Source organism: Haliotis rufescens, unplaced genomic scaffold (genome assembly GCF_023055435.1).
Source record: "Haliotis rufescens isolate VD_foot unplaced genomic scaffold, xgHalRufe1.0.p SCAF_8, whole genome shotgun sequence".
NCBI classification, from domain to species: Eukaryota; Metazoa; Mollusca; class Gastropoda; order Lepetellida; family Haliotidae; genus Haliotis; species Haliotis rufescens.
In genome coordinates, this window is record NW_025964372.1 from 34,678,033 (window position 1) to 34,701,766 (window position 23,734).

General features: G+C 41.6%; 1 protein-coding gene across 1 annotated transcript; it reads right to left on the reverse strand.

Annotated features, from left to right (window-relative positions):
* Positions 1–223: 223 nt before the first annotated feature.
* Positions 224–17,272, reverse strand: LOC124141787. The gene is made up of 17 exons (XM_046509883.2): positions 17,137–17,272; positions 13,817–14,151; positions 12,467–12,618; positions 11,632–11,884; positions 10,984–11,089; positions 10,122–10,218; positions 9,609–9,704; positions 8,620–8,670; positions 7,091–7,175; positions 6,256–6,315; positions 5,828–6,004; positions 3,666–3,804; positions 2,704–2,815; positions 1,430–1,502; positions 1,073–1,219; positions 789–928; positions 224–517 (listed from the first exon to the last, which is right to left on the reverse strand). Exons 1-17 carry the CDS (start codon positions 17,243–17,245, stop codon positions 286–288), a joined length of 2,364 nt encoding a protein of 787 aa, XP_046365839.2. The 5' UTR covers positions 17,246–17,272; the 3' UTR covers positions 224–285.
* Positions 17,273–23,734: the final 6,462 nt, after the last annotated feature.

Sequence of the window (23,734 nt, forward strand, 5' to 3'; positions counted from 1 at the left end):
CAATTTTGGAGGAGTGTGGGGGTTTGTGGGTGAGAGACCATGGGATTCAAAGCATACGCCCTAAAATAATAACTTTTATTCTCTTAAATTGTCTTAATGCTCTATGTTCCAAATGAATCGGGTGGACTAGGTCCATTTCGTGTTATTGCTCACTGAAGCTTAAAATGACAAAAAACAAACGCTTGTTTCAGTACACAGTACAAAAACAAACATCGGGAGGAAGTATGTTTGACCAGTAGTGTATACAACACAATCACATTTATTCCAGCTTCTATCTTATGTTCATTATACAGCACGACATGCACCAGCTGTGAAGCTAAGGATTGCTTGACCGCCTGGCCCGAGAGTACAGGTCAAAGGTGAGGAGACACCGTCTACGTTGAACCAGAACTGGACAGTTTCGCGGGCAGCTCCGGTGAGACTTATGGTGATGTCGTCTGCAACGTTGATGTCCGTCACTCTCTGCGGCGACATCGGCACCCATTTGTCCAACTCACCCTGGATCAGCACTTGTTTGCTGTAGGGAGAGAAAACAAAGGGAATACAATGTAATATTGTTAACATCGTAACGGCGTTAAACAAGCTGTCTCTGCAATACAGAGCTCTGTTACCTGTAGGTTTAGACGCGTTAAGTTGAATTTGGAACCGAACGCGTACCTGTACCCCTGACTGTAAAATTATTCTGTCTAAAACAAATATCCACCCCCAAAACCCAATCCCCAAACCCAAACCCCCAGAATATTAAACGATGGGTCCGTACTTGGGCTAAACTGTAGTAACACGCGTACCCATTGATCTTCAGTACCGGGGATACATAGAAGAGACAGAAGTCTTTAGCGGTGCAGCCACTCATAGTCAGAGGCTGGGGATCAGTCAGAGGCTGGATCTTGTTGGGATCATTGGCCGGGAATACCATCGAGTAGGGAAACTGGAAATACAACAGTGACAGTGTTCATCTTAATAGGTCACTACGCTCTGGAAGACTGGCGGTCCTTGCAAGGTGAATTCATGTCTTGCATCTATCTTCAGAATTAAAACATAAATGTTTAGAATGTTTCTGGGTTAGTCTTACCCCTTGGAATCCAGCCATGCATGGCGTCATGGTGTAGCTTCGCTGTAGATCAGCGGCAAGGATGATGCCGTACTTGTTCTTGCCCCCCAAATCTGAATACGTGGACCACACCTCCCCGTCTGGACCCTCAAAGTCGGGCCAGGCCATCTGGGAAAACGAACTTATGGCATGAGCCAATGTGTTGTCTTGGTTGCTTAGGTCCTATATTCTTACCGGCATCACCAGGGGTTGTTACTGCTCCCAGTTACATTGCGCAAAGTTGTGCCCTTTGTACATGTAGACGGTCTAATAGAAACAGCCGGCAAAGTGAGATTTCCGGTCTAACGGTGCTTCAGTGTATATAGTATAAGGAGGTACCTTGCGTATCATGTTATCGATGGCCGTCGCTGGTCGTGATGGTTTTAAGATGAGGCCGTCAGCATTAACACATCTGTAGAAGGAAGTTTAAAAAGTAGCAATGCATATCGGGATGACTTAGATCATATATATTTGGTTCATCTTGACAAAAACATCTCATAATTAAGTTGATGTTTGCTAGGCGCTGCAAGTATCGCAAACTGTGTCAGATCATCACATGTGATAAACGTATACTTGACAAGAAAAGCCAAATGTTCTATTTATTTGGTATGTTCTGCGTAATCGTACGGTTAAGGTCTAAATGGTATTTCAAGACATAGGAGAAGGTAACTATGTGAGATACAGCGTGAAAGGTAGTTTCAACTTGTTACTTCACAAAAGTAAAGATCTACCATGACCTCATAGAATCCTGCATTCTTATTTATCCACCAGCAGTATCGAATCTACATGAGGTCATGATTAGGCGTATGACTGCATGATGATGAATATTGTTAACATAGCTGATCGGCGCGATGAGTGTGAGCATATTTTATCAGGATTGTCAACCTTCTTCCTAATGATTCTCAACCTTCTTCCTGATGATTGTCAGCCAATTTCAAACTGATAGCCTACCTACTTTATTGATGGCAACCTGATTCATAGGGACTGTCAACCTACTTTCTAGTGGTTGTCAACATACTTCAGGGTGATTGTCAACCCACTTCCTGATGATTGTCAACCTACTTCCTGATGATTGTCAACCCACTTCAGGATGATTGTTAACCTACTTCAGGATGATTGTCAACCCACTTCAGGATGATTGTCAACCTACTTCAGGATGATTGTCAACCTACTTCAGGATGATTGTCAACCTACTTCCTGATGATTGTCAACCTGCTTTAGGATGATTGTCAACCTACTTTGTAATGACTGTCAACCCACTTCAGGATGATTGTCAACCTACTTCCTGGTGATTTTCAACCCACTTCAGGATGATTGTCAACCTACTTCCTGATGATTGTCAACCTGCTTTAGGATGATTGTCAACCTACTTTGTAATGACTGTCAACCCACTTGAGGATGATTATCAACCGAATTCCTGATGATTGTCAACCTGCTTTGGGATGATTGTCAATCTACTTCCTGCTGATTATCAAATCTACTTCCTGACGATTATCAAACTACATTAGGATGAGTGTTAACATACTTCTGGATGATTGTCAAGCTAATTCAGGGTGATTGTCAACATATTTCAGAATGATTGTCAGCCTACATCAGGATGATTGTCAACCTACTTCATGATGAGCGTCTTGTTCATACACCCGAGCATGTCACTGACTCCAACTGGGCCTGTACTTAAAGTTGCCACCACAGCGTTCAGCGTCGTATACGGCTCCGTGGCACCGTCTGAAAAGCAAAATTCATTTATGATTTGTAATTTTCAAAACCCGATAACAAATTGCATAGGGATTCCGAGTTAGAGCCCAAGCAAACTATCATTGTCGTACGAGAAGACATCTTGAATCGAGCGGTCCATTCTTTCTTACTGACGCATATAGTTAATATAACGTTCTCCCCCGTTCTACTCTTATCCCCTTTCAACTCGATCAGCCTGTACTTTTCCCGATACTTGAGGGTTCCTTAATACTCGAGGGATCCCCTATGGAATTATAGATATATAATCTTCTTGATAATTGTATGTTAGTCTCGGCGTTGTCAGACTCGATGACTTGATTAATTGCATGTAATCGTTGTAAGACGGCGTTGATCGTTGCTCATAACTTCAATCACTGGTTTGTCTGGTCCACACTCGATTATTTACAGAGCGGAATATTGCCGAGTGTGGTTATAAACAACAAACAATCATAAACATTTTGTCCTCGTACATGCATGACAATCAGTAATTGTCCACTGCATTGTCTTTCTGCGTGTAACTGAACAGCCTAGTAATCTGAATGCAAAGAAACAGCTTTTCTGTCATTCATTATGAATTCATGATCAATATTATATTGATGTCGGTTGGTGAAAACATAAGTTGTTTTTAAATATTGGTCGAGAAACCAATGATATGGAGAAGAAAGTATGATCGAGAATCGTTGCTCATAACATCAGTCACTGGATTGTCTGATCCTGACTCGATTATTTACAGGCCGCCATCGTATAGCTTGGATAGTCCTGATTCCGGCGTTTAACCACAAACATAGCGAAGATTAACCATTTCAAAGAACCATTGTTGATTGGCAAGTTCTCTACATACGATATGGATTTCCGGGTTGAACGCTGGTTGTCCAAAAGTTGTCCTTGAAGGGTGCAACCCCGAGGGCCCAGGCAAACAGTGACGTGATCCCCACCTTCCAGTTGACGGTCCCTGGAATGTAGTCGTCACTAGCACGGGCCTGGAACGATGCAGTGTTATGGGTGAAATAAAACCAAACCTTTTGGTTTAAACTTATACTCCGGCGCAGTTATGATTTGAAGTTACAACACTGCTACAGGCAAATTTGCATATCATGTGACCGGACGTATATATAAACAAACGTATTTATGATGAAATTCGAGTGAGTATGGTTTTATGCTGCTTTTAGAAATATTCTAGCAATATCACAGCAGGGGGACACCAGAAATGGGCTTCACACATTGTACCCATGTGGGGAATCGAGTCGGCCTTAGGCGTGAAGAGTCAACGCGTTAACCACTAGGCTACCCCACCGTCCCATACTGACGTCACAGCATCGCGTGCTAATGGAGACCAATCAGATTTCCTAATTGTTGTCATAACTATAGAGGTGCCTTACTGAACCTGAAACATTGAGCGTGTGACCAAAAATCTTAACACATCAAAGTTAAAAAGAAAATGTCTACACGGAGAACCTGACAACCACCATAAAAGATAAGTACACATCAGAAATAGTTTTTCACGTTTTAAGATATTTGCACAATGAAAGAGTACCATTAAAATATGCGATGATAAATGGACGATAAACGTGTAATGTGTTGAATGACCTGTGTAAGATGTGACCGTATCGTCACATGTCGCTGACCAGAGGCAGTGGTACTAGGTATACGACAAGGACCGGTGATAAGGCGAATGGTGTAAACTCATGTATCATACCTCAATGTCAGAATGATAAAATCGGATTGGTTCACGTCATCTTGATAAAATACTTTATCTCATCTTACATTAATACTACTCGCTTCTGATTAGGTTAGGAGCGGATAATTATTTTCTATGTAGCCCGCTCATGTAGCCCGCTCATGTACCCCACTGAGAAATCAATCGTAACACACCTTAGATAACTTGCTTATCTCGCATAAGTATTGTGAGCTGAAATGAACCGATCATTGGGTAAAGGGAAGTAACTCGTTTCGTTTGCGCAGTCTGCTGAATGTAAAAAGGGCAGAATCAAAGCGTTTCACTCAGTGAAACTTCAGACATATGTATTGCAAGTCATATAGCGGGTTACTATTGGCGCCGACCAGTATCATGTTTATCATGTTTATTAACAACGTATTTAAGGACGCCGCGCATGCGCATCTACAACCGGATATGAAACAGATTTTTCCACATTTTATGGACCCCCAAAATCGCTGAGTTGGGGTTATCGGGGCGAACCGGGATTCGAACCCACAATCATAGGTTTCTGGCGTGCCCAAGGGACGCAACTCTGCACAGGGAATTGCGGCGCCTTAGACGACTGGGCCAACCGTGCCCCCTGTGCTTATTAGCCTAATAGTTAATGTGATCGACGAAGGCCCAGGTTCGATTCATTCATAGCGTAGCCCCGCAATGATATTGTTATGATATTGGTAAAAGCGCAGTAAATGTAATCATAAGAAAGAGTCCGTTGTACAATTCCAGTTACATCATAGGCATGTGTTTATGGATCACTTCGAAATAGTGATGATACCAGTATCTTCGCTAAAAGTTGAGCGTATCCTGCCCCACCGTTGGCATCCGTCACAAACGCATGCAAAGGCAAGTTAATTATTCACTTACTTTACCACGTATCCAAGAATGTGTCCTTGATCAAATCCTGTTTTAATGTTCACAAGAATGAGAAACATATTGTTATTAATTCAACAGATTTTGTGGTTTAAAGTGGCGAACGCTTTCATTTAATTGATTCTAAATTCCTGTGAACAGACTAGTTAACACCCTCTAGGATTGTTAATTTGGCCTATGTTACGATCGTACTTGCATTGTCCAGGGATTGTTTTAATTGTATAACAGTGAAATGATTTTAAGAACCTTAATTGGTACGGGGACCCTTACCCAAGGGAGGTAATTTCGAAGTTACGACGTGAATGTATTCAAATTGTAATGGTTAAAGCCCTCACTCGTCCCATCGAAGACCCGGGTTCGCTTCTCCCTGACAATATTGCTAAAGGGCGGCGTAAAAGTATGTTCTCTAACTGTACCTGTGTAACGACTGGTATTTCTAGCGACTGCATCACATTACGCGGCAGCGCCATACAGTACTGCACCGTCAGGCCGTTCTTTGCGGCGCCATTCCCCATCTGATGCAGCCATTGTCGGGCCAGGTCGATGTCGCTCCAGAGTTTATGAACTCGTTCAAATTCAATATTGAGGAAATCCTAGAAAACAATTAAACATAAATATTATATTTTACATCGTGTTTGACATGGGTTTAGTTCAATACTCGTTTTCAAGATAAGCTGTGTTTGGACGCTCCTCGCCCTTTTATGTACAGTGACATTTTTTAGAAATTTTTAGGGTTCATACACTTCAGTGTATTATTCCATCACTTGGGATTTGCAGCTTGGTGGATAAGTTCCTCATAAAATAGTTAGGTATTGCTTAGTTTGTTGGAAATGAAAGGTCTTACCTGTTCGTAGACCATCAAACCCCATTTCCTTGCATCGGCAAGCAAATCATTCCAGAATCTCTGAAAGGTAATGGATACATTGGCTCCTCTTATTACGACGTTGGGAATAAATAGTAACCTATATCAGTGTGCTCTGATTGTCTGTGTGAGCAATGAATATCTTATCTCTTCAGCTATATGTACTGCAATTAATTAATATACCAAACATGAATTTCAATGGTATTAATAGCAATAAGGCTGGGATTCACAGATCTAATGAGAAATGAACGACGACAATCGAGTTCGAGACAACAAAGTGTGACTTATATCCGATAAATAGTCTGTCCGGACCATAAAAGTCGTCTTAAACAATACTCGGAAATCGTTGTCTCGAACTCGGATGTGTCGAAGTCCCCGTTTGCTGGGAAATCACGGTCCTGTCCTGTCAAACTCTTACTATATTTGACACTGTTTTAACACGGACATGTCGAACTAGATGTGTCGAATTTCCGGTATCTCGAATTCATTTTATAGTCCAAAGCGTTAAAATAAACTATAGAAATATATCATTTTTCACTGTAAAGATATCTCGACTTCGATACTTCAATTCCGGTTTAGAATATAATTGGTCCCCAGTAAAAGGCGACTTAAGGGATTTGGTTAGGTCACGCTTGGTGACTTGGTTTATAGCGTGGCATCCTTCCTTATGGCGTTGGTTGTTTCTCATAATATCAATCACTGGTTGGTCTGGTCCAGATTCGATTATTTACTGGCCGCCGTCATATAGCTGATATATTGCTGAGTGCGGCGTTAAACAGCAAACACTCATTATTAAAGACACCAGTAGAGCCAGTACCTCTTCCAAGGGCAATGACTTTGGACCCTCGATCAGGAAGTCGTACTTCCCTCCATTAGCCTTTGCATATGTTGTGTTGCTGGACCTAGGGAACCCAAGGTATCATTCATTGGCATGTTAACATGCATAAACACGAACAGTTAACATGCATAAACACGAACATACATTACATAGTTATTTTACAACATGCATAAAACCCCATTGGGAATCCAGAGAACAATGGTCACCAGTTTGTAAAGGGACTAGAATGTGCGACCTGGCTGACGGTGTGTCACCGTGCCCCGACTGCATGGATCGCTGCTCGTCCTATCAAACAGCGGTTTGCCAGACCCAAACTTATTATTTAAATCCACCGTGAAAAAGCTGGATTATTGCTGATTTTAGCGTTAAACATTGATCACTTGATGTCCTTGAGATCTTTGAGAACATGTGCGGATATTATCTTTCCCTAAGTTTCATATCTTGATTGTTATCTTCCTGAGACCCCATTATCTGTCTGTTATCCAGACCGAACACTATCTGCCAGATCGAGGTCAAAGTCAAGGTAGAGGGAAGATACTACCTATCTAGTGATAATCTATCGATCCCTTATTAAAAAGCTGATCGCCTAATAGTCTCTATGTAACACTACATACTAAATTATATATGCTCGCCTTGTACGGGACGTCAAGCCACACTGCAAGACATTTTAAGGGACCAGAAAAGTACGCAAATCCGGTCATTGCATGCAATTTCTACTGTATTTCCATTTGTGTGAAAGGTGTAAAAAAAATTCGTCCTGTGTTCAGAATGTATTGAGGGATAAGATAAATTCTGGGATTCGAACATGCAGTTTGCGGATTATGGCATGGCTAAGGGAAGCAAATATGTACAATGATTTGCTGCACCGTGGACCACCCTTGTCCTGGTGTGTCTATTGAAATTTCTTTAACTGTCTCATATCAGGAAGTGAAGAATGACGCAATATAACCGACCATGTCACCTGATGACTGGGCAAGAAACTGCCCTGAAACATCGTAACAAACAATAAAGACGTTTTCCATCAAAGTTTCATGTCGTCGTGTTCTTCCAACTTCTAAATCCTTATCAAAGAGTTCATTATGAAAAATGTTTACAGGTATATACCACCTTTCAAAATATAAACTCCACGATCGCGACCGAGGAGTGGTAATCTTGTCAAACAAGATCCGGGCAAAAGAAAGTATACACTTGAAACCGGATGGGACCATAAAATTACAAACGGTATAAAAAAAACATTCGCGAAACACTGCAAACATCAGGTTCAAAACATAACTATGATACCCGCAACAAATACATCACCATCGAATAACCATTTCTTGTTAGTTTCATTTTCAGCCACCATCAAACACGGGTGTGTACTTTCTTATGCCCGGCAGTTTAAATGGACATTAAAACATTAGTCACAACAAACGGACCAAGATCCCACGCGGCAAATAGCATTGCATATGGACGATGTATATATATGATGTATGTTAAAAACTTGATCTCATTACATAATCCCAGCTTACCAGAACATGCTGTGGGCAATGACAGGAAGCTCCGTCTTGTTGTACAGCCATCTTGTGTCACGTGAGGAAGGGGTATAAGATTAGTAACATAGTTATACAAAGTTCTAACATCAACCATTATGTATATGCTAACAAAGGCCCTATATGGGTTTATATTAAATAAATAATAGAATCTACGTATCACGTTATGTAATATGTATTATGAGCACCTTGTGTCACTAGAGGAAGGGGTATTACATTAGTAACATAGTTATACAAAGTTCTAACATCAACCATTATGTATATGCTAACAAAGGCCCTATATGGGTTTATATTAAATAAATAATAGAATCTACGTATCACGTTATGTAATATGTATTATGAGCACCTTGTGTCACTAGAGGAAGGGGTATTACATTAGTAACATAGTTATACAAAGTTCTAACATCAACCATTATGTATTATGAGCACCTTGTGTCACATGAGGAAGGGGTATAAGATTAGTAACATAGTTATACAACGTTCTAACATCAACCATTATGTATTATGAGCACCTTGTGTCACATGAGGAAGGGGTATAAGATTAGTAACATAGTTATACAACGTTCTAACATCAACCATTATGTATTATGAGCACCTTGTGTCACATGAGGAAGGGGTATAAGATTAGTAACATAGTTATACAACGTTCTAACATCAACCATTATGTATTATGAGCACCTTGTGTCACATAAGGAAGGGCTATAGACTAATAACATTGATATACAAAGTTCTAACATTATGCATTGTGAGCACCTTGTGTCACATGAGGAAGGGGTATAAGATTAGTAACATAGTTTTAACATCACCCATTATGAATATGCCACATCGGGCACTAAATAGGTTGGTAATAAATACAGATCAGAACAATGGAGCATACACGAATTTTCCATATTTTGTTATGTATTATGACATGCTAGTATATGAAATTATCTTAAATCTGCATTATCTAAAACATATAAATATCTCACTGCAGCCCATCAGGAAACACGCCTGGTTTAGGTGTCCAGGAGACAACGCCGCCGTTGATGTCACGATAGTACCACCACCAGTCGTACTGAATGTACCTAGCAACACAACATCATGGTTACTGACTCAGTACTACTCAGTATATGTAGATTTGGTTGGTTGGTTTGTTGTTTAACGCCACATTCAGCAATATTCCAGCAATATGACGGCGGTCTGTAAATAATCGAGTCTGGACCAGACAATCCAGTGATTAATATCATGAGCATAAATCCACGCAATTGGGATCGATGACATGCATCAACCAAGTCAGTGAGCCTGACCACCCGATCCCGTTAGTCGCCTTTTAATACAAGCAGAGTCACCTTTTACGGCAAGCATGGGTTGCTGAAGACCTATTCTACCCCGGATTCTTCACGGGTCTCAGTATATGTAGAAAGAGTGCTGTGGAACTTTACTTAGTATCCTGCATGGGAGTTGACAAAATGTTAATGACCATCAAGAAAGAGAGTACAAACCTGACGGGTACCCCCAGCTGTTTAATGTAGCTCGTGATGTCCAGCACCGTATTCTGGTAGTTCTTCCCCTTCTCCGGTATGTTGAAGTAGTACGCACCTGCACGAACAACACGTGCTTCTCTTGTTAATCTATTTGATATGGATTTCTTGTGCATGAAAAACAAATTTCAAAAATGGAATGCGTAAATGTTGTTCCATGCAACTCTAACTGTGTTTTATTTAAATATAAACAAAAGTCATCAGAAATCCCCGGCCCCTACAAATAAAAAAAAAAATCATCTGATTGTTACAAGAAGTCCTGATCTGTCTAATTTGATGAGAGTTTGTCTGTCCAAACACAAAATTATATATTAAAACAAAAGCGTGGATTTGGAATTTACAATTTTGTATTTGTATGTCAGGTTCATTTCGAATAGATATGAGTTAGCGGACGTCACACAATTGGTACATGGCTTATGCTGTAATCTGCTGAAGCTACTGAATCTACTGAAGCTTACCTGTTACATTTAAACTTATGAAATCTTAATTCTTGATGAGACAAACAAGTGGCTGATAGAATGAACAATATCAACACAACATCGGATATCAAAGGACTAGCGCTATGACACGGGCACTTGTGTCTGTGTGTGAGGGGGTGGGGACAAAGTTACTTAGTACTTAGTTTTTAGTCTATAAAAAACACATGAGGACAGTTGTAATGGTGGCGGACCAACGTTCATAATCGGCCAATGGAACATCGGGTTCTAACCCACGACAAGCGGAATCCTCACTTAAAAATCTAATCGTTAGCTTGTAGCATCTGTGTGAATAATAATTTAAGATGAAAATTCAAAGTATAATCTTTAAGTCTGTATATTCTCACCATCGTCGGTCCAGTACCCCAAATAGTTGATAGTAAAGTCAGATTTGACATACTGGTCCGTGCGGCCGTGCCATTTTTGTAAAATTTGACCCCAGCTTACGAAAGCCTGAAAATAGAATTATCATACTTTACATGATATGAACCGAAACACTCCTTGAGAGTTCACGAATATTCTGCATAGGTCAAAATATACTACTTTAAATCAATGTCGCAGTTTCATCATGCACGAATAGATCAACAGAATGATAATGCGGACGTTAGTTTGATAGATCAGCTAAAAAATATCTACTGTCGCATATTCTAAAATGTATGGCTTTATAATTTAGAAAATTCCAGGAATATAGATTTTCCATTCGACGGGAGGCCGGTCACATGACCACAAACCTGACGTTTATTTCAAGAGACAGTATTCTAAAAACGTCACCAACGGATTACTTCCAAATAAATGTGGGATCCCCTTAATATTTCACAGCATGAAAATATGGGTTGTTTCTGATTGTTTAGACACTTAAATTCGGGCACTTTGAATGCATTGACAAAAGCGTGTTTGTCGTCATGCCAATGATCGGACACCCTGACTACGACCCATCCCAGATATCAACAGGAAGCCAAGCATACAATCTGAAGTACATTCTGAAGTACGTGTACCTTGTTAATGCCTTGGTTGCCACAGAAGAGAATAAAACTGTTTTCTACATCTACAGGGACATTCTCCACTCCCCCCATCGTCCCCCAGTAGACGTTGTCGCCGCCGGTGCTTGCGTTCTGACGCCATATTGATGACGACATAAACCGACTGGCAGAAGAGATAATAAGCGTATTTGCTGTCTTCACTCGATCAAACAGTGCCAGGGGACCGCCTTTGAGTCCATCGACGATCTTAAATGATGACGCTCCCCATCTGGAATATTAAAATGAATAGGTATGTGTGGTGTAATCTGATTTTGAGGAAACTTTTCACCGCGTATGAATATTTTGTGTTTTTTTAATCTTATTTTGGAAAGCCATGGCGAAACGGATACAACATTAATTAGGTATCAACCTCATCATTAGTTCTCAAAACAACTTTCGATTTATAATGGAAGAATGTGGCGTCATCCATTGTATGGCGGCGGCATAGCATTCCAGAATGACGTCATGTCTGTCTCACAACTGTGAGAGTTCGCGTAGAAAGAGCGTAAAACGGAAACATATATTTTACAATGTTGATAATTATTAAGTGTTTTTAAGTGTATATAAGTATTATAAGTATACTAAGTATTCTATGCCAGGAACGTAATTTAAACGTAATACTAAAGTATTGAAATATTCGAAGAAAATAATAATGGTGTTTCGGGGGTTTGTTAATCTACTTCCGGTGCTTGTTAACATCGTTTGGAAAGTTAGAATAAAACTGACCTGCAGAAATATTTGGAACATTGTCGTACGAAGCCTTTCTTGTCGTTTCAGCACTTACACAACAACACTATTTTAAGACGCTTACTGTCCAAGCCGCATTTCCCGGTGCCCAAACATCTGGCCGCTGTAACTGAGATATCCCAGAGGAAGGGTTGCCTCTTGTACTGTGAAACCGGGAAAACCAGATATGGTGTAGTTGCCGTTGGTGGCGGTGTTGTTTGCTCCGTTGATGTAACGCTGTTGTTGTAGTTGTTGATGAAAACATGAAGATGTATAATCATATTTGTAACGGGTTGTCACATGAACGGATGTTTATTAAAAGTCTAAAAAAAACAATAAAAGTCAAAGGAAATCTTTACTTCTTGTTGTTATTTATAAGATAACACTTACACTTGAAATATATAATGAGTTAACTGCAAGACATCTGTTATTTAACGTTATTAGATTAGATTCATATTTTCTACAAATTCTAGTGTTTTGTTAAATTAATGTTAATAATTATTACTATGCGCCAAGGTAGAGCCAATATTGCTGCAATAGTCGCCTTTTACGGCAAGCAAGGGTTGCTGAAGACCTATTGTATCTTCACGGGTCGTACGAGGGCTTGCTGAAAAGTTCTAATCCTAACTGTGATAGACCCGTACCAAGTCGATGGTTTTCATTTATTTCTCCACATAGTCCCCTTCCAGGTTTACACACTTTTGCCAGCGATGCTGCAAGGCCTGGATGCCGGTAAAGAAGAAATTTTCTTAAGCCAACCTAAAAAGTCATTCACAGCGGAAATGACGTCATCATTACTAGGAAAATGGCGACCGGCTAGTTCCTTTTTCATTTTGGGAAACAGGTGGAAGTCTGACGGGGCCAACTCGTATAATATACGTGAACCACCTTGTATTCAGTGAGTGAGTGAGTGAGTGAGTGAGGTTTTACGCCGCTTTTAGCAATATTCCAGCAATATAACGGCGGGGGACACCAGAAATGGGCTTCACACATTGTACCCAGGTCGGGAATCAAACCCGGGTTTTCAGCGTGACGAGCGAACGCTTTAACCACTAGGCTACCCGACCGCCTCTGTTGCTTGTTAGGTATTGGTATATATAAATATATATATGTCGCATCAGGAGTACATTTATCCTCTTCACCCGTGAAGATCCGGGATAGAATAGGTCTTCAGCAACCCATGCTTGCTGTTGGAGGCGACTATGCTTGTCGTAAGAGGCGGCTAACGGGATCGGGTGGTCACTCTAGCTGACTTGGTTGATGCATTTCATCGTATTCCAATTGCGTGGATCGATGCTCATGATGTCAATCACTGGATTGTATGGTCCAGACTCGATTATTTACAGACCGCCTTCATATAGCTGCAATATTGCTGAGTGCGGCGTTAAACAACAAACAAACAAACCACTTAGTCTCTTAAGCTATGTGTTCTTACCTGTTTGAAGAGCACGAAAGGTATGGCGGGATTGTTGTAGGTGAAGATGCTTTTATCCGGTGTGTACTGTACAAAGCTGGCCTCGATCTGACTGGACCCTGCCTGGTACAGGAAGCTGTTGGACTGCCACTGCCCAATAAAGTCCACACCACTGGTCAGAGTGTTCTTGACCAGCTTCAGGGACCCATCAGCTGTGGTGAAAACTTCACCGTCAGATCTGAAGAAGATGGGGGCGCTCTTCAGCCACACGTCTCCCTGGACAACGACGTTGTAGGTGCCGTCGCTGTTGACGTTCACGGCAAAGTCCTGCTTTGCTTCTGTGCATTGTGTGACTGCTGAAATGAAAATCAGTTCATGTTTACATGTTATGTATCCTGTTCAACAGATTAAGAGTGAGTGAGTGAGTTGGGTTTAACGCCGCTTTTAACATTATTCCAGTTATATCACGGCGTGTCAGCTTAATGTGGGAGAAAGCCCAAAGTGATGCAGGTGTCAGACGTTTACCACTTCAGTGAAACCCATGAGCACGGGTATGGTGCTGACAAACCTAGAAACATAATCGGGGCGAACCAGGATTCGAACCCACAATCATAGGTTTCTGGCTATTCAACAGTAACCTTTGGTTTGGACAGACTTGTCTTTCTGACACTAAGTTCTAAGTTTAAGTTCTGTATTTTCGTTTCGTTTGTTGTTTACGCCGTACTCAGCTATATTCCAGCTATATGATGGCGGTCTGTAAATAATCGAGTCTGGACCAGACAATCAGTGATTGACATCATGAGCATTGATCCTTGCAATTTGGATACGATGACATCCATGAACCAGGTCAGTGAGCCTGACCACCTGATCCTGTTAGTCGCCCCACACAGGCATAGTCGCCTTTTACAGCAAGCATGGGTTGCTGAAGACCTATTCCACCTCGGATCTTCACGAGGCTTAAGAGATACTTGTTCTTTTCTAAAAGGAGGAGACACATATATGAAGTAAAATCCTTGCATCCTTGTGAACAGTGACGTCATAGCTTCCAGTATGAGCTCGACTTATGTTCGACTCCTCAATCGTTCAGAACAATCAGGATCTCTTTAAAATGTCGCATGATCATGTTTAAAGAATAAATATAATATGAAGAAGCTTACCCGACCAGACTATCCAGTGATTGACATCATGAGCATTGATCTACGCAATTGGGATACAATGACATGCATCAACCAAGTCAGCGAGCCTGACCACCCGATCCCGTTGGTCGCCTCTTATGACAGGCATGAGTTTCTTAAGACCAATTCCAAACCAGATCTTGACGGGTTTGCGGAGTTTAATTATATTTTGTTGATAAAATACACCTGCAAACGAGACCCTTATATCGCGGACACATTGGTTGTGAACTAAGCATCTCATTCCATACCCCCACACCCCCACATCCCCACACCCCACACCCCACACCCCACACCCCACACCCGCCACCACCACACCCACACCCACACCCACACCCACACCCACACCCCAAATCTATGGCATGTAAACATCTTTTCTCTGTTCAGGTAATATCAATGTGGGTGAGTATGGTTATACACCGCTTTCAGCAATTGCAATAGCCCAGAAATATAACGGCATGGTACACCAGAGGGCTTCATACATTGCACATGTGGGGAATCGAACCCGGGCCTTCGGCGTGAGGAGCGGACGCTTTAACCACTGGGCTACCCCACCGCCCCTCATATCAGTCTAAACGTTTCTGTATCATATCATTATCATATCACGGATTTGTATGGCGCACATTCTAACTCCTCCAAAGCGCTGAGGATATGATAAATCTTATAACTGCCCCCGGCCACTGGATTCGTGTGCACCCGATACTTATTCTCAGCTCCCTGGGGAGTATGCAACCCAAGCAGCATGTGAGGCGCTGGAAGGTTATAAATCACATAAGGAGACACTACATCTGTTGCATGTGCTTCAGTGTGGGCAGGGCGAAGTCCTCGACCCTGGTGTTGTCTGATATGGTAGTCGCTGGTTGATATGGGCTTGATATGAAGAGTGGCATAGAACAACCGATGACTATTATACTGCCAATACAGAGAGGTCATGATATGTCATGTGAGTCGTTGCTTTATGGGGCATGATATGACTTACAGTGTCCTCTTTATCATATACATAGGAATAATCTCTATCGCTTATTTCCATATCTTGCTCCGTGGTCTAATTATAGGACCCCACTATATATATAGTAAACTACTGATACTATGATATTGCCTACATTACGAGTTGCGTTGTTACCGCTTGGAGAAAACTTACATCTTCCTCGGATTGATTTACAAACTTGGTACCCCTCAGTCCTTCTGGGGTGAGGTGAGGTGAAATTGGGTTTAACGTCGCGTCCAAGATTATTGCACTTATATAGCGACGTGCATGCATGTGTGTGTGTGTGTGTGTGTGTGTGTGTGTGTGTGTGTGTGTGTGTGTGTGTGTGTGTGTGTGTGTCTGTGTCTGTGTCTGTGTGTCTGTGTGTGTCTGTGTCTGTGTGTCTGTGTCTGTGTCTGTGGTTGCTTGTACTAGTCCGGACTGATACCGATGCTAGCCCACTGAGATACCATGCCGCAGTGTAACATGAATACCCCACTCAGACACAGTATACCGACACCGAGCCCACCAGCCCTTGTTTTATCCCCTTAATGTCGAGCGCCAGACAGGGTAACAACAAGTACCATCTTTTAACGTCTTTTGGTATGACGCGGCCGGGGATCGAACGGGCGGACGCTCTACCACTAGACCACGGAGGGGGTCTCAATCCTTCTGCGCCAGATATCGTTAGAACTTCGAGTGGTAACAGTAATACGACTGAAGGGTGTTGTAATGTTGTTATTATCATACCCCTTGTTATATAGGAATCAAGAACTTACCAATATTCCAAAATAATTTTATATCGTCAAATAGCATATTATAAAACATCATACCGTTTACCTACAAACTTGTTTGATTTTTTGCATACTAATTCGCGACATCCTCTTGCGAAATAAATCGCACGCATACTGATGATCGGACATCCATTAAATCGTCACATTTACAAAAATATTATTGAGTGTCGAAATAAAATAGGACATGGCATAGCCATGTTCAGTCCATATCAAACTCAGTCTTATATCTAATAAGAAAGGTATGTTCGTACGGGACGGGATATTTCCGGATATCACTCATAAACCCCACATGACCAATCAGACACTTGTTCCCTACGTCGTGGTGTTCTGTACCTTGTGGGAACAAAAGTTTTACGTAATGTTATCATCAACCATTGTTTAATAAAACCAGAACAAACAAGCACTTACTGACACAGAGGCACAACCACAGGATCCCACACACCCGGTCCTTGGTAAACATCTTCAGACGCTGTTGCTTCATCAACGTCCGAGGTGCCCAATAACCGTTGGATGTCATACACACAAGGTCGTGCACTATCTCTGTACTGACCTGGGTTGAATAACGTGATGATACTGTCCGGACAACTTATACAATCAGCATATTTGACAGCTTTTACTACAAGCATGGGGTACTAGGGACCTGTCCTGACCGGGAACCTTTTTAGGGATTTAACTATAATAGGGCTAAAGTTAAGTGAGTGAGTGAGTATGGTTTTACGCCGCTTTTAGCAGTGTTCCAGCAATATCACGGCGGGGGACACCAGAAATGGGCTTCACACATTGTACCCATGTCGGGAATCGAACCCGAGTCCTCGGCGTGACGAGCGAACGCTTTAACCACTAGGCTACCTGACCGCCCCGCGAAAGTTAAGTGTTAGAGGGAAGCAATTACTATTCTACCAAGACTCTGAAGAATGCTTAATTCTGATTGGTCAAAATACTTATCCCTCTTATTTTAACACTTGAAACCTCTCGCCAATTCGTTCGGTTCCGAATAAAAATAAGAGGTATCTAATCTACAGTAGACTACCTCAAATTTTAAAACACAGCTTTATTTCCTAAATGGATCACATGCAGGGTTTATTTGAGACTGTCTTTGGAATGCGTGATTGATTTAGGATTAACACCGCTTTCAACAGTATTTTAGTTAAATCACGAAGTTTCAGCTTGATGTGGGAGGAAAGCCGGAAGTGATGCAGGTGTTAAACATTGACAACTTTTGTGAACTCTTCGAGTATCGTATGGTTCACCAAACCTAGAAACATAATCGGGGGAGATGAAAGAGGTGGTGAGGTGAAATGGAGTGTAACGTCGCGTTTCAAGATTATTGCACTCATTTAGCGACGTGTGTGTGTGTGTGTGTGTGTGTGTGTGTGTGTGTGTGTGTGTGTGTGTGTGTGTGTGTGTGTGTGTGTGTGTGTGTGTGTGTGTGTGTGTGTGTGTGTGTGTGTGTGAGCTAGCCCGCCCAAACACCATGCTGCAGTTTAACATGGATACCCTACTCAGAGACAGTATACTGACGCCGAGACGACCAGTCCTTGTTTTATCCCCTAAACATCTTTTGGTAAGACGCGGCAGGGGAAGATAGAATGTGGATGGGAGTATTAAATGTTCACGCATACAGTAAAAACTTATTGACATTGACATTTTAACTTGATGTATGGATTATGTAATGGTTTTTATGATGTTTGTTAGTTTGTTTGTTTGTTTAACGCCGCACACCGCAATATTCCACCTGTATGACGTGGTCTTTAAATAATCGAGTCTGGACCAGACAATCCAGTGGCTGACATCTTGAGCATCGGTCCACGCAAATGGGATACGATGGCACACGACAACATAGTCGCCTTTTACGGCAAGCATGGGTTGCTGAAGACCTATTCTACCCCGGATCTCCACGGGTCTGCTTTGCTGTATCGAGAGACGGTGCTATGCACATGCACATAACCTGCACGTGTTTTGAGGTAACACTAACCTCTGAGACAGGGTACCGGAGGCTCCACCCCTTAGATAGGGTATCGGGAGTTATTGCACGGTTTATATCCAAACGCAACCGTGCTACGATAGTGATACGGCCACGTGTTACAGGGGTGTATTGTATATATGTCAGTTATCTGGTAAGATTAATAAGTTAAGGCCATTGTTATAATAGAGAATCCATAGACATTATAAGTAACTCCCTGGCTTTGTTCATCGTCGTCTTATAGCTAGAACATTACTGAGTGTGGCGTTAAACAACAAACAAACAAATAACAGGGAATTCCGATTTGCTCACTGACGTCATTAAGAAGCTTTAGCGGTATCGAATCATCTTTGGACCATGATTTTGCTTATTTATTTGAAAGTTCTCCCTTCACCAACCGGGGGGGGGGGAGAGATTTTAATTCCGAATCGACTTTTTTAACTTTCATTAGAGTTCATTTGAGTATGAAACTGCACAGAGTAAGGGCCAATGCTTATGTTTACAGCTGTAGAACACCCAAGGTGTTATGATGTTCCCTTTGTGAAAATATTTGACACGTTTCTGTGTTTAGTACATTTTAATCATTGTACATTGGAATATTCCTAAAAGCGGCGTAAAACCATACCCACTCACTCTACCGCTGATGGCGTCGATTTGTAATACTGAATCCCGGACTACACACTCCAGTGCTTGACATCATGAGCATTGATCCACGCAATTTGGATGTGATGACATGCAAATCAACAAAGTCACCTAGCCGGACCACCGAACCATTTTGTCGCATAGGTTGCTGGGTAGACGGACATTTAGTCCCAGAAATAAAGTTCTCTCATTAAAAATACATATCAACAAAATAACAAAATAAAATTCAAATGGTGCCCAGAACAACACTTAATTTTCCTGGAGCTGAGGCAATCTAGACTTGCCAAATCATTCTAGGCTTGAGTTTGACTCCTTTTTCAATTTTATTCTCAAGGGTCTGGGAGATGGACGAGTTGCTGGCCCCACCTTACTCGGTCTGGGTGCCCATGGGTTCGATGGCTATGTCAAGTAAGCTGTGACAAGGTAGGACATTGGCGGGACACGTCTGTGTAGGAAAGTAATCATAACAGACTGTGGATTTTCACTTATGACAAAAATGACCAGAACAAGAACAACGCAACTACCGGTAATAATAGTGAAACAGTGCTGAAACTTCACTGAAGTCCGGGGCTGAAGTCCGTCGTATATAGAAAGATTTTACGTGCGCATCAGAGGTAAGATGCACGCGCACCGCAAGTAGCAAAGGTTGGGCACCACCACCCGAATTTTCAGGAAACAACCAAATGACAACTGCAGGCATGCAGTGCGTCCGAGAGAAAACAAAAGTAAATGCAAATGAATAAATTTGTTAAATACTGAGATCGGTAGTATTTCAAATCTGTAGTGCATGTGCAATCTGTTGCAGTCTGTGGACTTGCAGGATGACGTTGTAACAGGTGCCGTTTGCGGTCTCTCCTTGCGGTGCTGAAAAGCGTTGTTTGTTTTTGTTTGTTTTTTATATTGTTGTTGTATTTGTCGTTTTTGTTATTTAACGCTGCACCCAGAAATATTTCAGGTGTATGAGGGCGGTCTGTAAATCATCTAGACCAGACTATGCTGTGACTGACATCCTGAGCATCGATCCACACACTTGGGATACGATGACATGCATCAACCAAGTCAGCGAGCCTGACCAGCCGATCCCGTTAGTCGGTTGCTTAAGACCTATTCTAACCCGGGCTGTAGGATGTCAACGTTTCAACGACTATAGCGTTGCTTTACACTTGATTTTCAAACTTTAACCGTGGCGGTCGTCAAATCAACCTCCAGGCCGTCATGCACCGAGACCTGCCCCAGGAAGGCGGTTCGAATTCTGCACTGTCTGGTCAAATATCCTTTGCAGTCCTGACATTGATGCTGTGAACAGGATGCAGATGCACCTGACCTATCCGCATGAAGCGGCCGTAACACGAGGTCAGCACGACACATTACACGGACCGGCAACCGGCAACGTCTTTTGATACAATGTGTGAAGCCTATTTCTGGTGTCCCCCGCCGTGATATTGCTGGAATATTGCTAAAAGCGGCGTAAAACATACTCACTCACTCGTTTGATACGACGCGTCTGGAGGAAGGTCACTTGATGTACTAGTTTTGTTACCGGTCCCAAATTCTAGAGATGGTGCTCTTGGACGCAGTGAATTATCCAGCTATAGCTGATTGCGATTCTCCTGCTTCCGATCGTTCTGAGGATGTTGTTCAGTTGTGCTTCAAATAGTAGTAGCATGACACGAGCAGCATCTTTTGTAAGCGAGCATCCACACTTTCATTGGCCTATTTATGCATCCTGTGGTTCTCAAGTGGCATCAGTGTTCTGTATTGTTACGTTTGGTTCATGTATTCAGTCAATGCTGTTATGTTATTTACTACAACATAATTTTTTTACCAAATGACACCATAGTCAAGCCTCACTTGTCATTTATGCAATGATGTCTTTCAAATATGCATATCGATATCACCTATGCGTTTCTGTTTGTGTGTAAGTATACACCACAGCCTTTCAACTGACTGTTTGAAGAATGGCAGGGATCGTAGACCTTTACCACTTTGGTGAAGCATGTGACTAGATATGGTGCAGACCAACCAAGAATCAGCAGGATGATTCCTGGCTTTGAACCCACCATCAGCAAATCCTATCACAACTAAGGGACACAACTCTGCATAGCTAATAGCTCACCGAGGACCCCCATCCCCTGTCATCCTGGCTGTAGCAGGCTAAACTGTAACAAAATATGTTAAATGGAGTGAGTGAGTATGGTTTTACGTCCCTTTTAGCAATATTCCAGCAATATCACGGTGGGGGACACCAGAAATGGGCTTCACATATTGTACCCATGTCAGGAATCGAATCCGGATCTCTGGCGTGACGAGCGAACGCTTTAACCACTAGGCTACCCGACCGCCCCTGTTAAATGGAACTAGTTTGAGAAAAGACATAAGAATCAACAAACTTACATCAATCTTTACCAATCTTTACCAATCTTTATTGTTTTACCAGAATAGCATATAAAATCCAATATAAAAAGTTCACAGTGATGTCATTCTGCACCTTCTGAAAATATCACATAACAACAGATACATATCAATACTATATTCAGTATATCTTGATATCAACACATGTGTTTCCACAAAACTATTTCACAGACTAACAAAGAAACTTCACATTATTTCAATTACTTTTCCGTGGTAGAACAACTGCGGATTCATTTAAAAGGGAACAATTAACTTGGATAATTAATGACGTACAGTGTCTCCTGGGGACAATCCTAATAATTCATAAGGGGACAAAACTCTCTCTAACCTCTTGAGACAAGTCCCCAACACAAGCACTTGACATTAAAGTCTTCAATTTACTTCCACTACTTGAAAAAGGAAAATACTTGAGAATATTTCACCAGTTTCCAAATCATTCATTTCCGTAAGTGACATTCGAAGGAAATATTTATCAATTTATATGCAGTATGTGATGAAAATAGAGTCATTATTGCTGTAATACATCTTCCGGCGCCAAGAGTCCACTAGCCTTTTTATCATAGTCTTGTTTCCACCCTTGACACACCAAGCCACTTTCCTGTGTTAAATAAGATTGGACTATAGCACATATCTAGGCTTGATACAGGCTAGTGGACACGCTTCCCTCGGGAAAATGGCTGTAATAGTGCTGTAGATATTTCATTCCACACATAAACGAGTATACATATATGCATTCATTGTGGCAGGCAGTGATCAGTTCATAACATCAAGCACATAGCTGAAATAGCATGCTAGGATATATCAATAAACACTCAGTACAATTTTGGAACAAAGTAGGTCAAATATTGTTTTGCTTTCTCATGTTTTAGTTTAAAACCATCATAACCATTGTCATTAACAAAGGAGGGCAGATTAAGGATCTTTTAGCAGGAAAATGAATGTTTAGATTTCCCCCCCCCCTTTGTACACCAAAAAAATATATAATGCTTTCCAATTTTTGAGAGGGGGTAAAATATTAACAAAATACATGTTATCATGGTTACCCATGAAAATCCCAACTCTGCATCCTCTATTTGCCATTAAAAACATGTGGTTTGATTACAGAGTGACTCTATTTCAGGTGCTAACTGTTTTCAGTATTGCTCACGTGCAGTGACAACACAAGGAGAAATATACCACGCAAAAGTAGTTAACGAATACCAACTTATTAATGTGAATAGTTAGTCTGTGATGGATTAACTATATAATCATATGAAAAATGTGGTTCCTTAAATTATATATATGTAGTATATATATACAAAACACTGATAACTCTACTACTCTACAAATTAAGTTTGATCAGAGTGAGTGAGCATAGTTTTACGCCGCTTTTAGCAATATTCCAGCAATATCATGGCGGGGGACGCCAGAAATGGGCCTCACACATTGTACCCATGTCGGGAATCGAACCCGGGTGTTCGGCGTGACGAGCGAACGCTTTAACCACTAGGCTACCCGACCGCCCCAAGTTTGATCAGAACCAATGTGTTATTTTGATTCGGCCTTATTTTACAGGACTAAACTACTGGGGCTGCTCCCTCTGCATCTTACCGAGGCAAGCGTTTCCACTAGCCTATATCAAAGCCTAGTGTCTATCCTTGCCACATCAACCCAATTTTCTTGGCTCGACCCTGGCATCACCTCTCGTAGATCACGAGTTGAGCCACTTGTAATGAAAATGCGATATCCAATCAGATCACTGTTCTTATCTCGTATAGCTTCACAAAAATGGTGACTACCATCGGTGATGACCTCATCTATCAGATAACGAAATCTTTCGCGATTTCATCCTTATCACAAAAACATAGGCAATCGTTGGGGGGTTTAAAAGATGTAAAATACCTTCGTCAACAAAGACAGGCAGCGGTAAATCACTTTCGTACGAGTGAGTGAGTATGGTTTTACACTGCTTTTAGCAATATTCCAGCAATATCACGGCGGGGGACACCA

Coding starts and splice junctions, on each gene's coding strand:
- LOC124141787 (XM_046509883.2), bottom strand. CDS start 17,245: ATGACATCCAACGGTTATTGGGCACCTCGGACGTTGATGAAGCAACAG. Junction 2,816..3,665: donor TCAACCCGGAAATCCATATC/GTATGTAGAGAA, acceptor TTTGCTTTTCAG/ACGGTGCCACGGAGCCGTAT. Junction 1,503..2,703: donor AACAAGACGCTCATCATGAA/GTAGGTTGACAA, acceptor TTCCTTCTACAG/ATGTGTTAATGCTGACGGCC.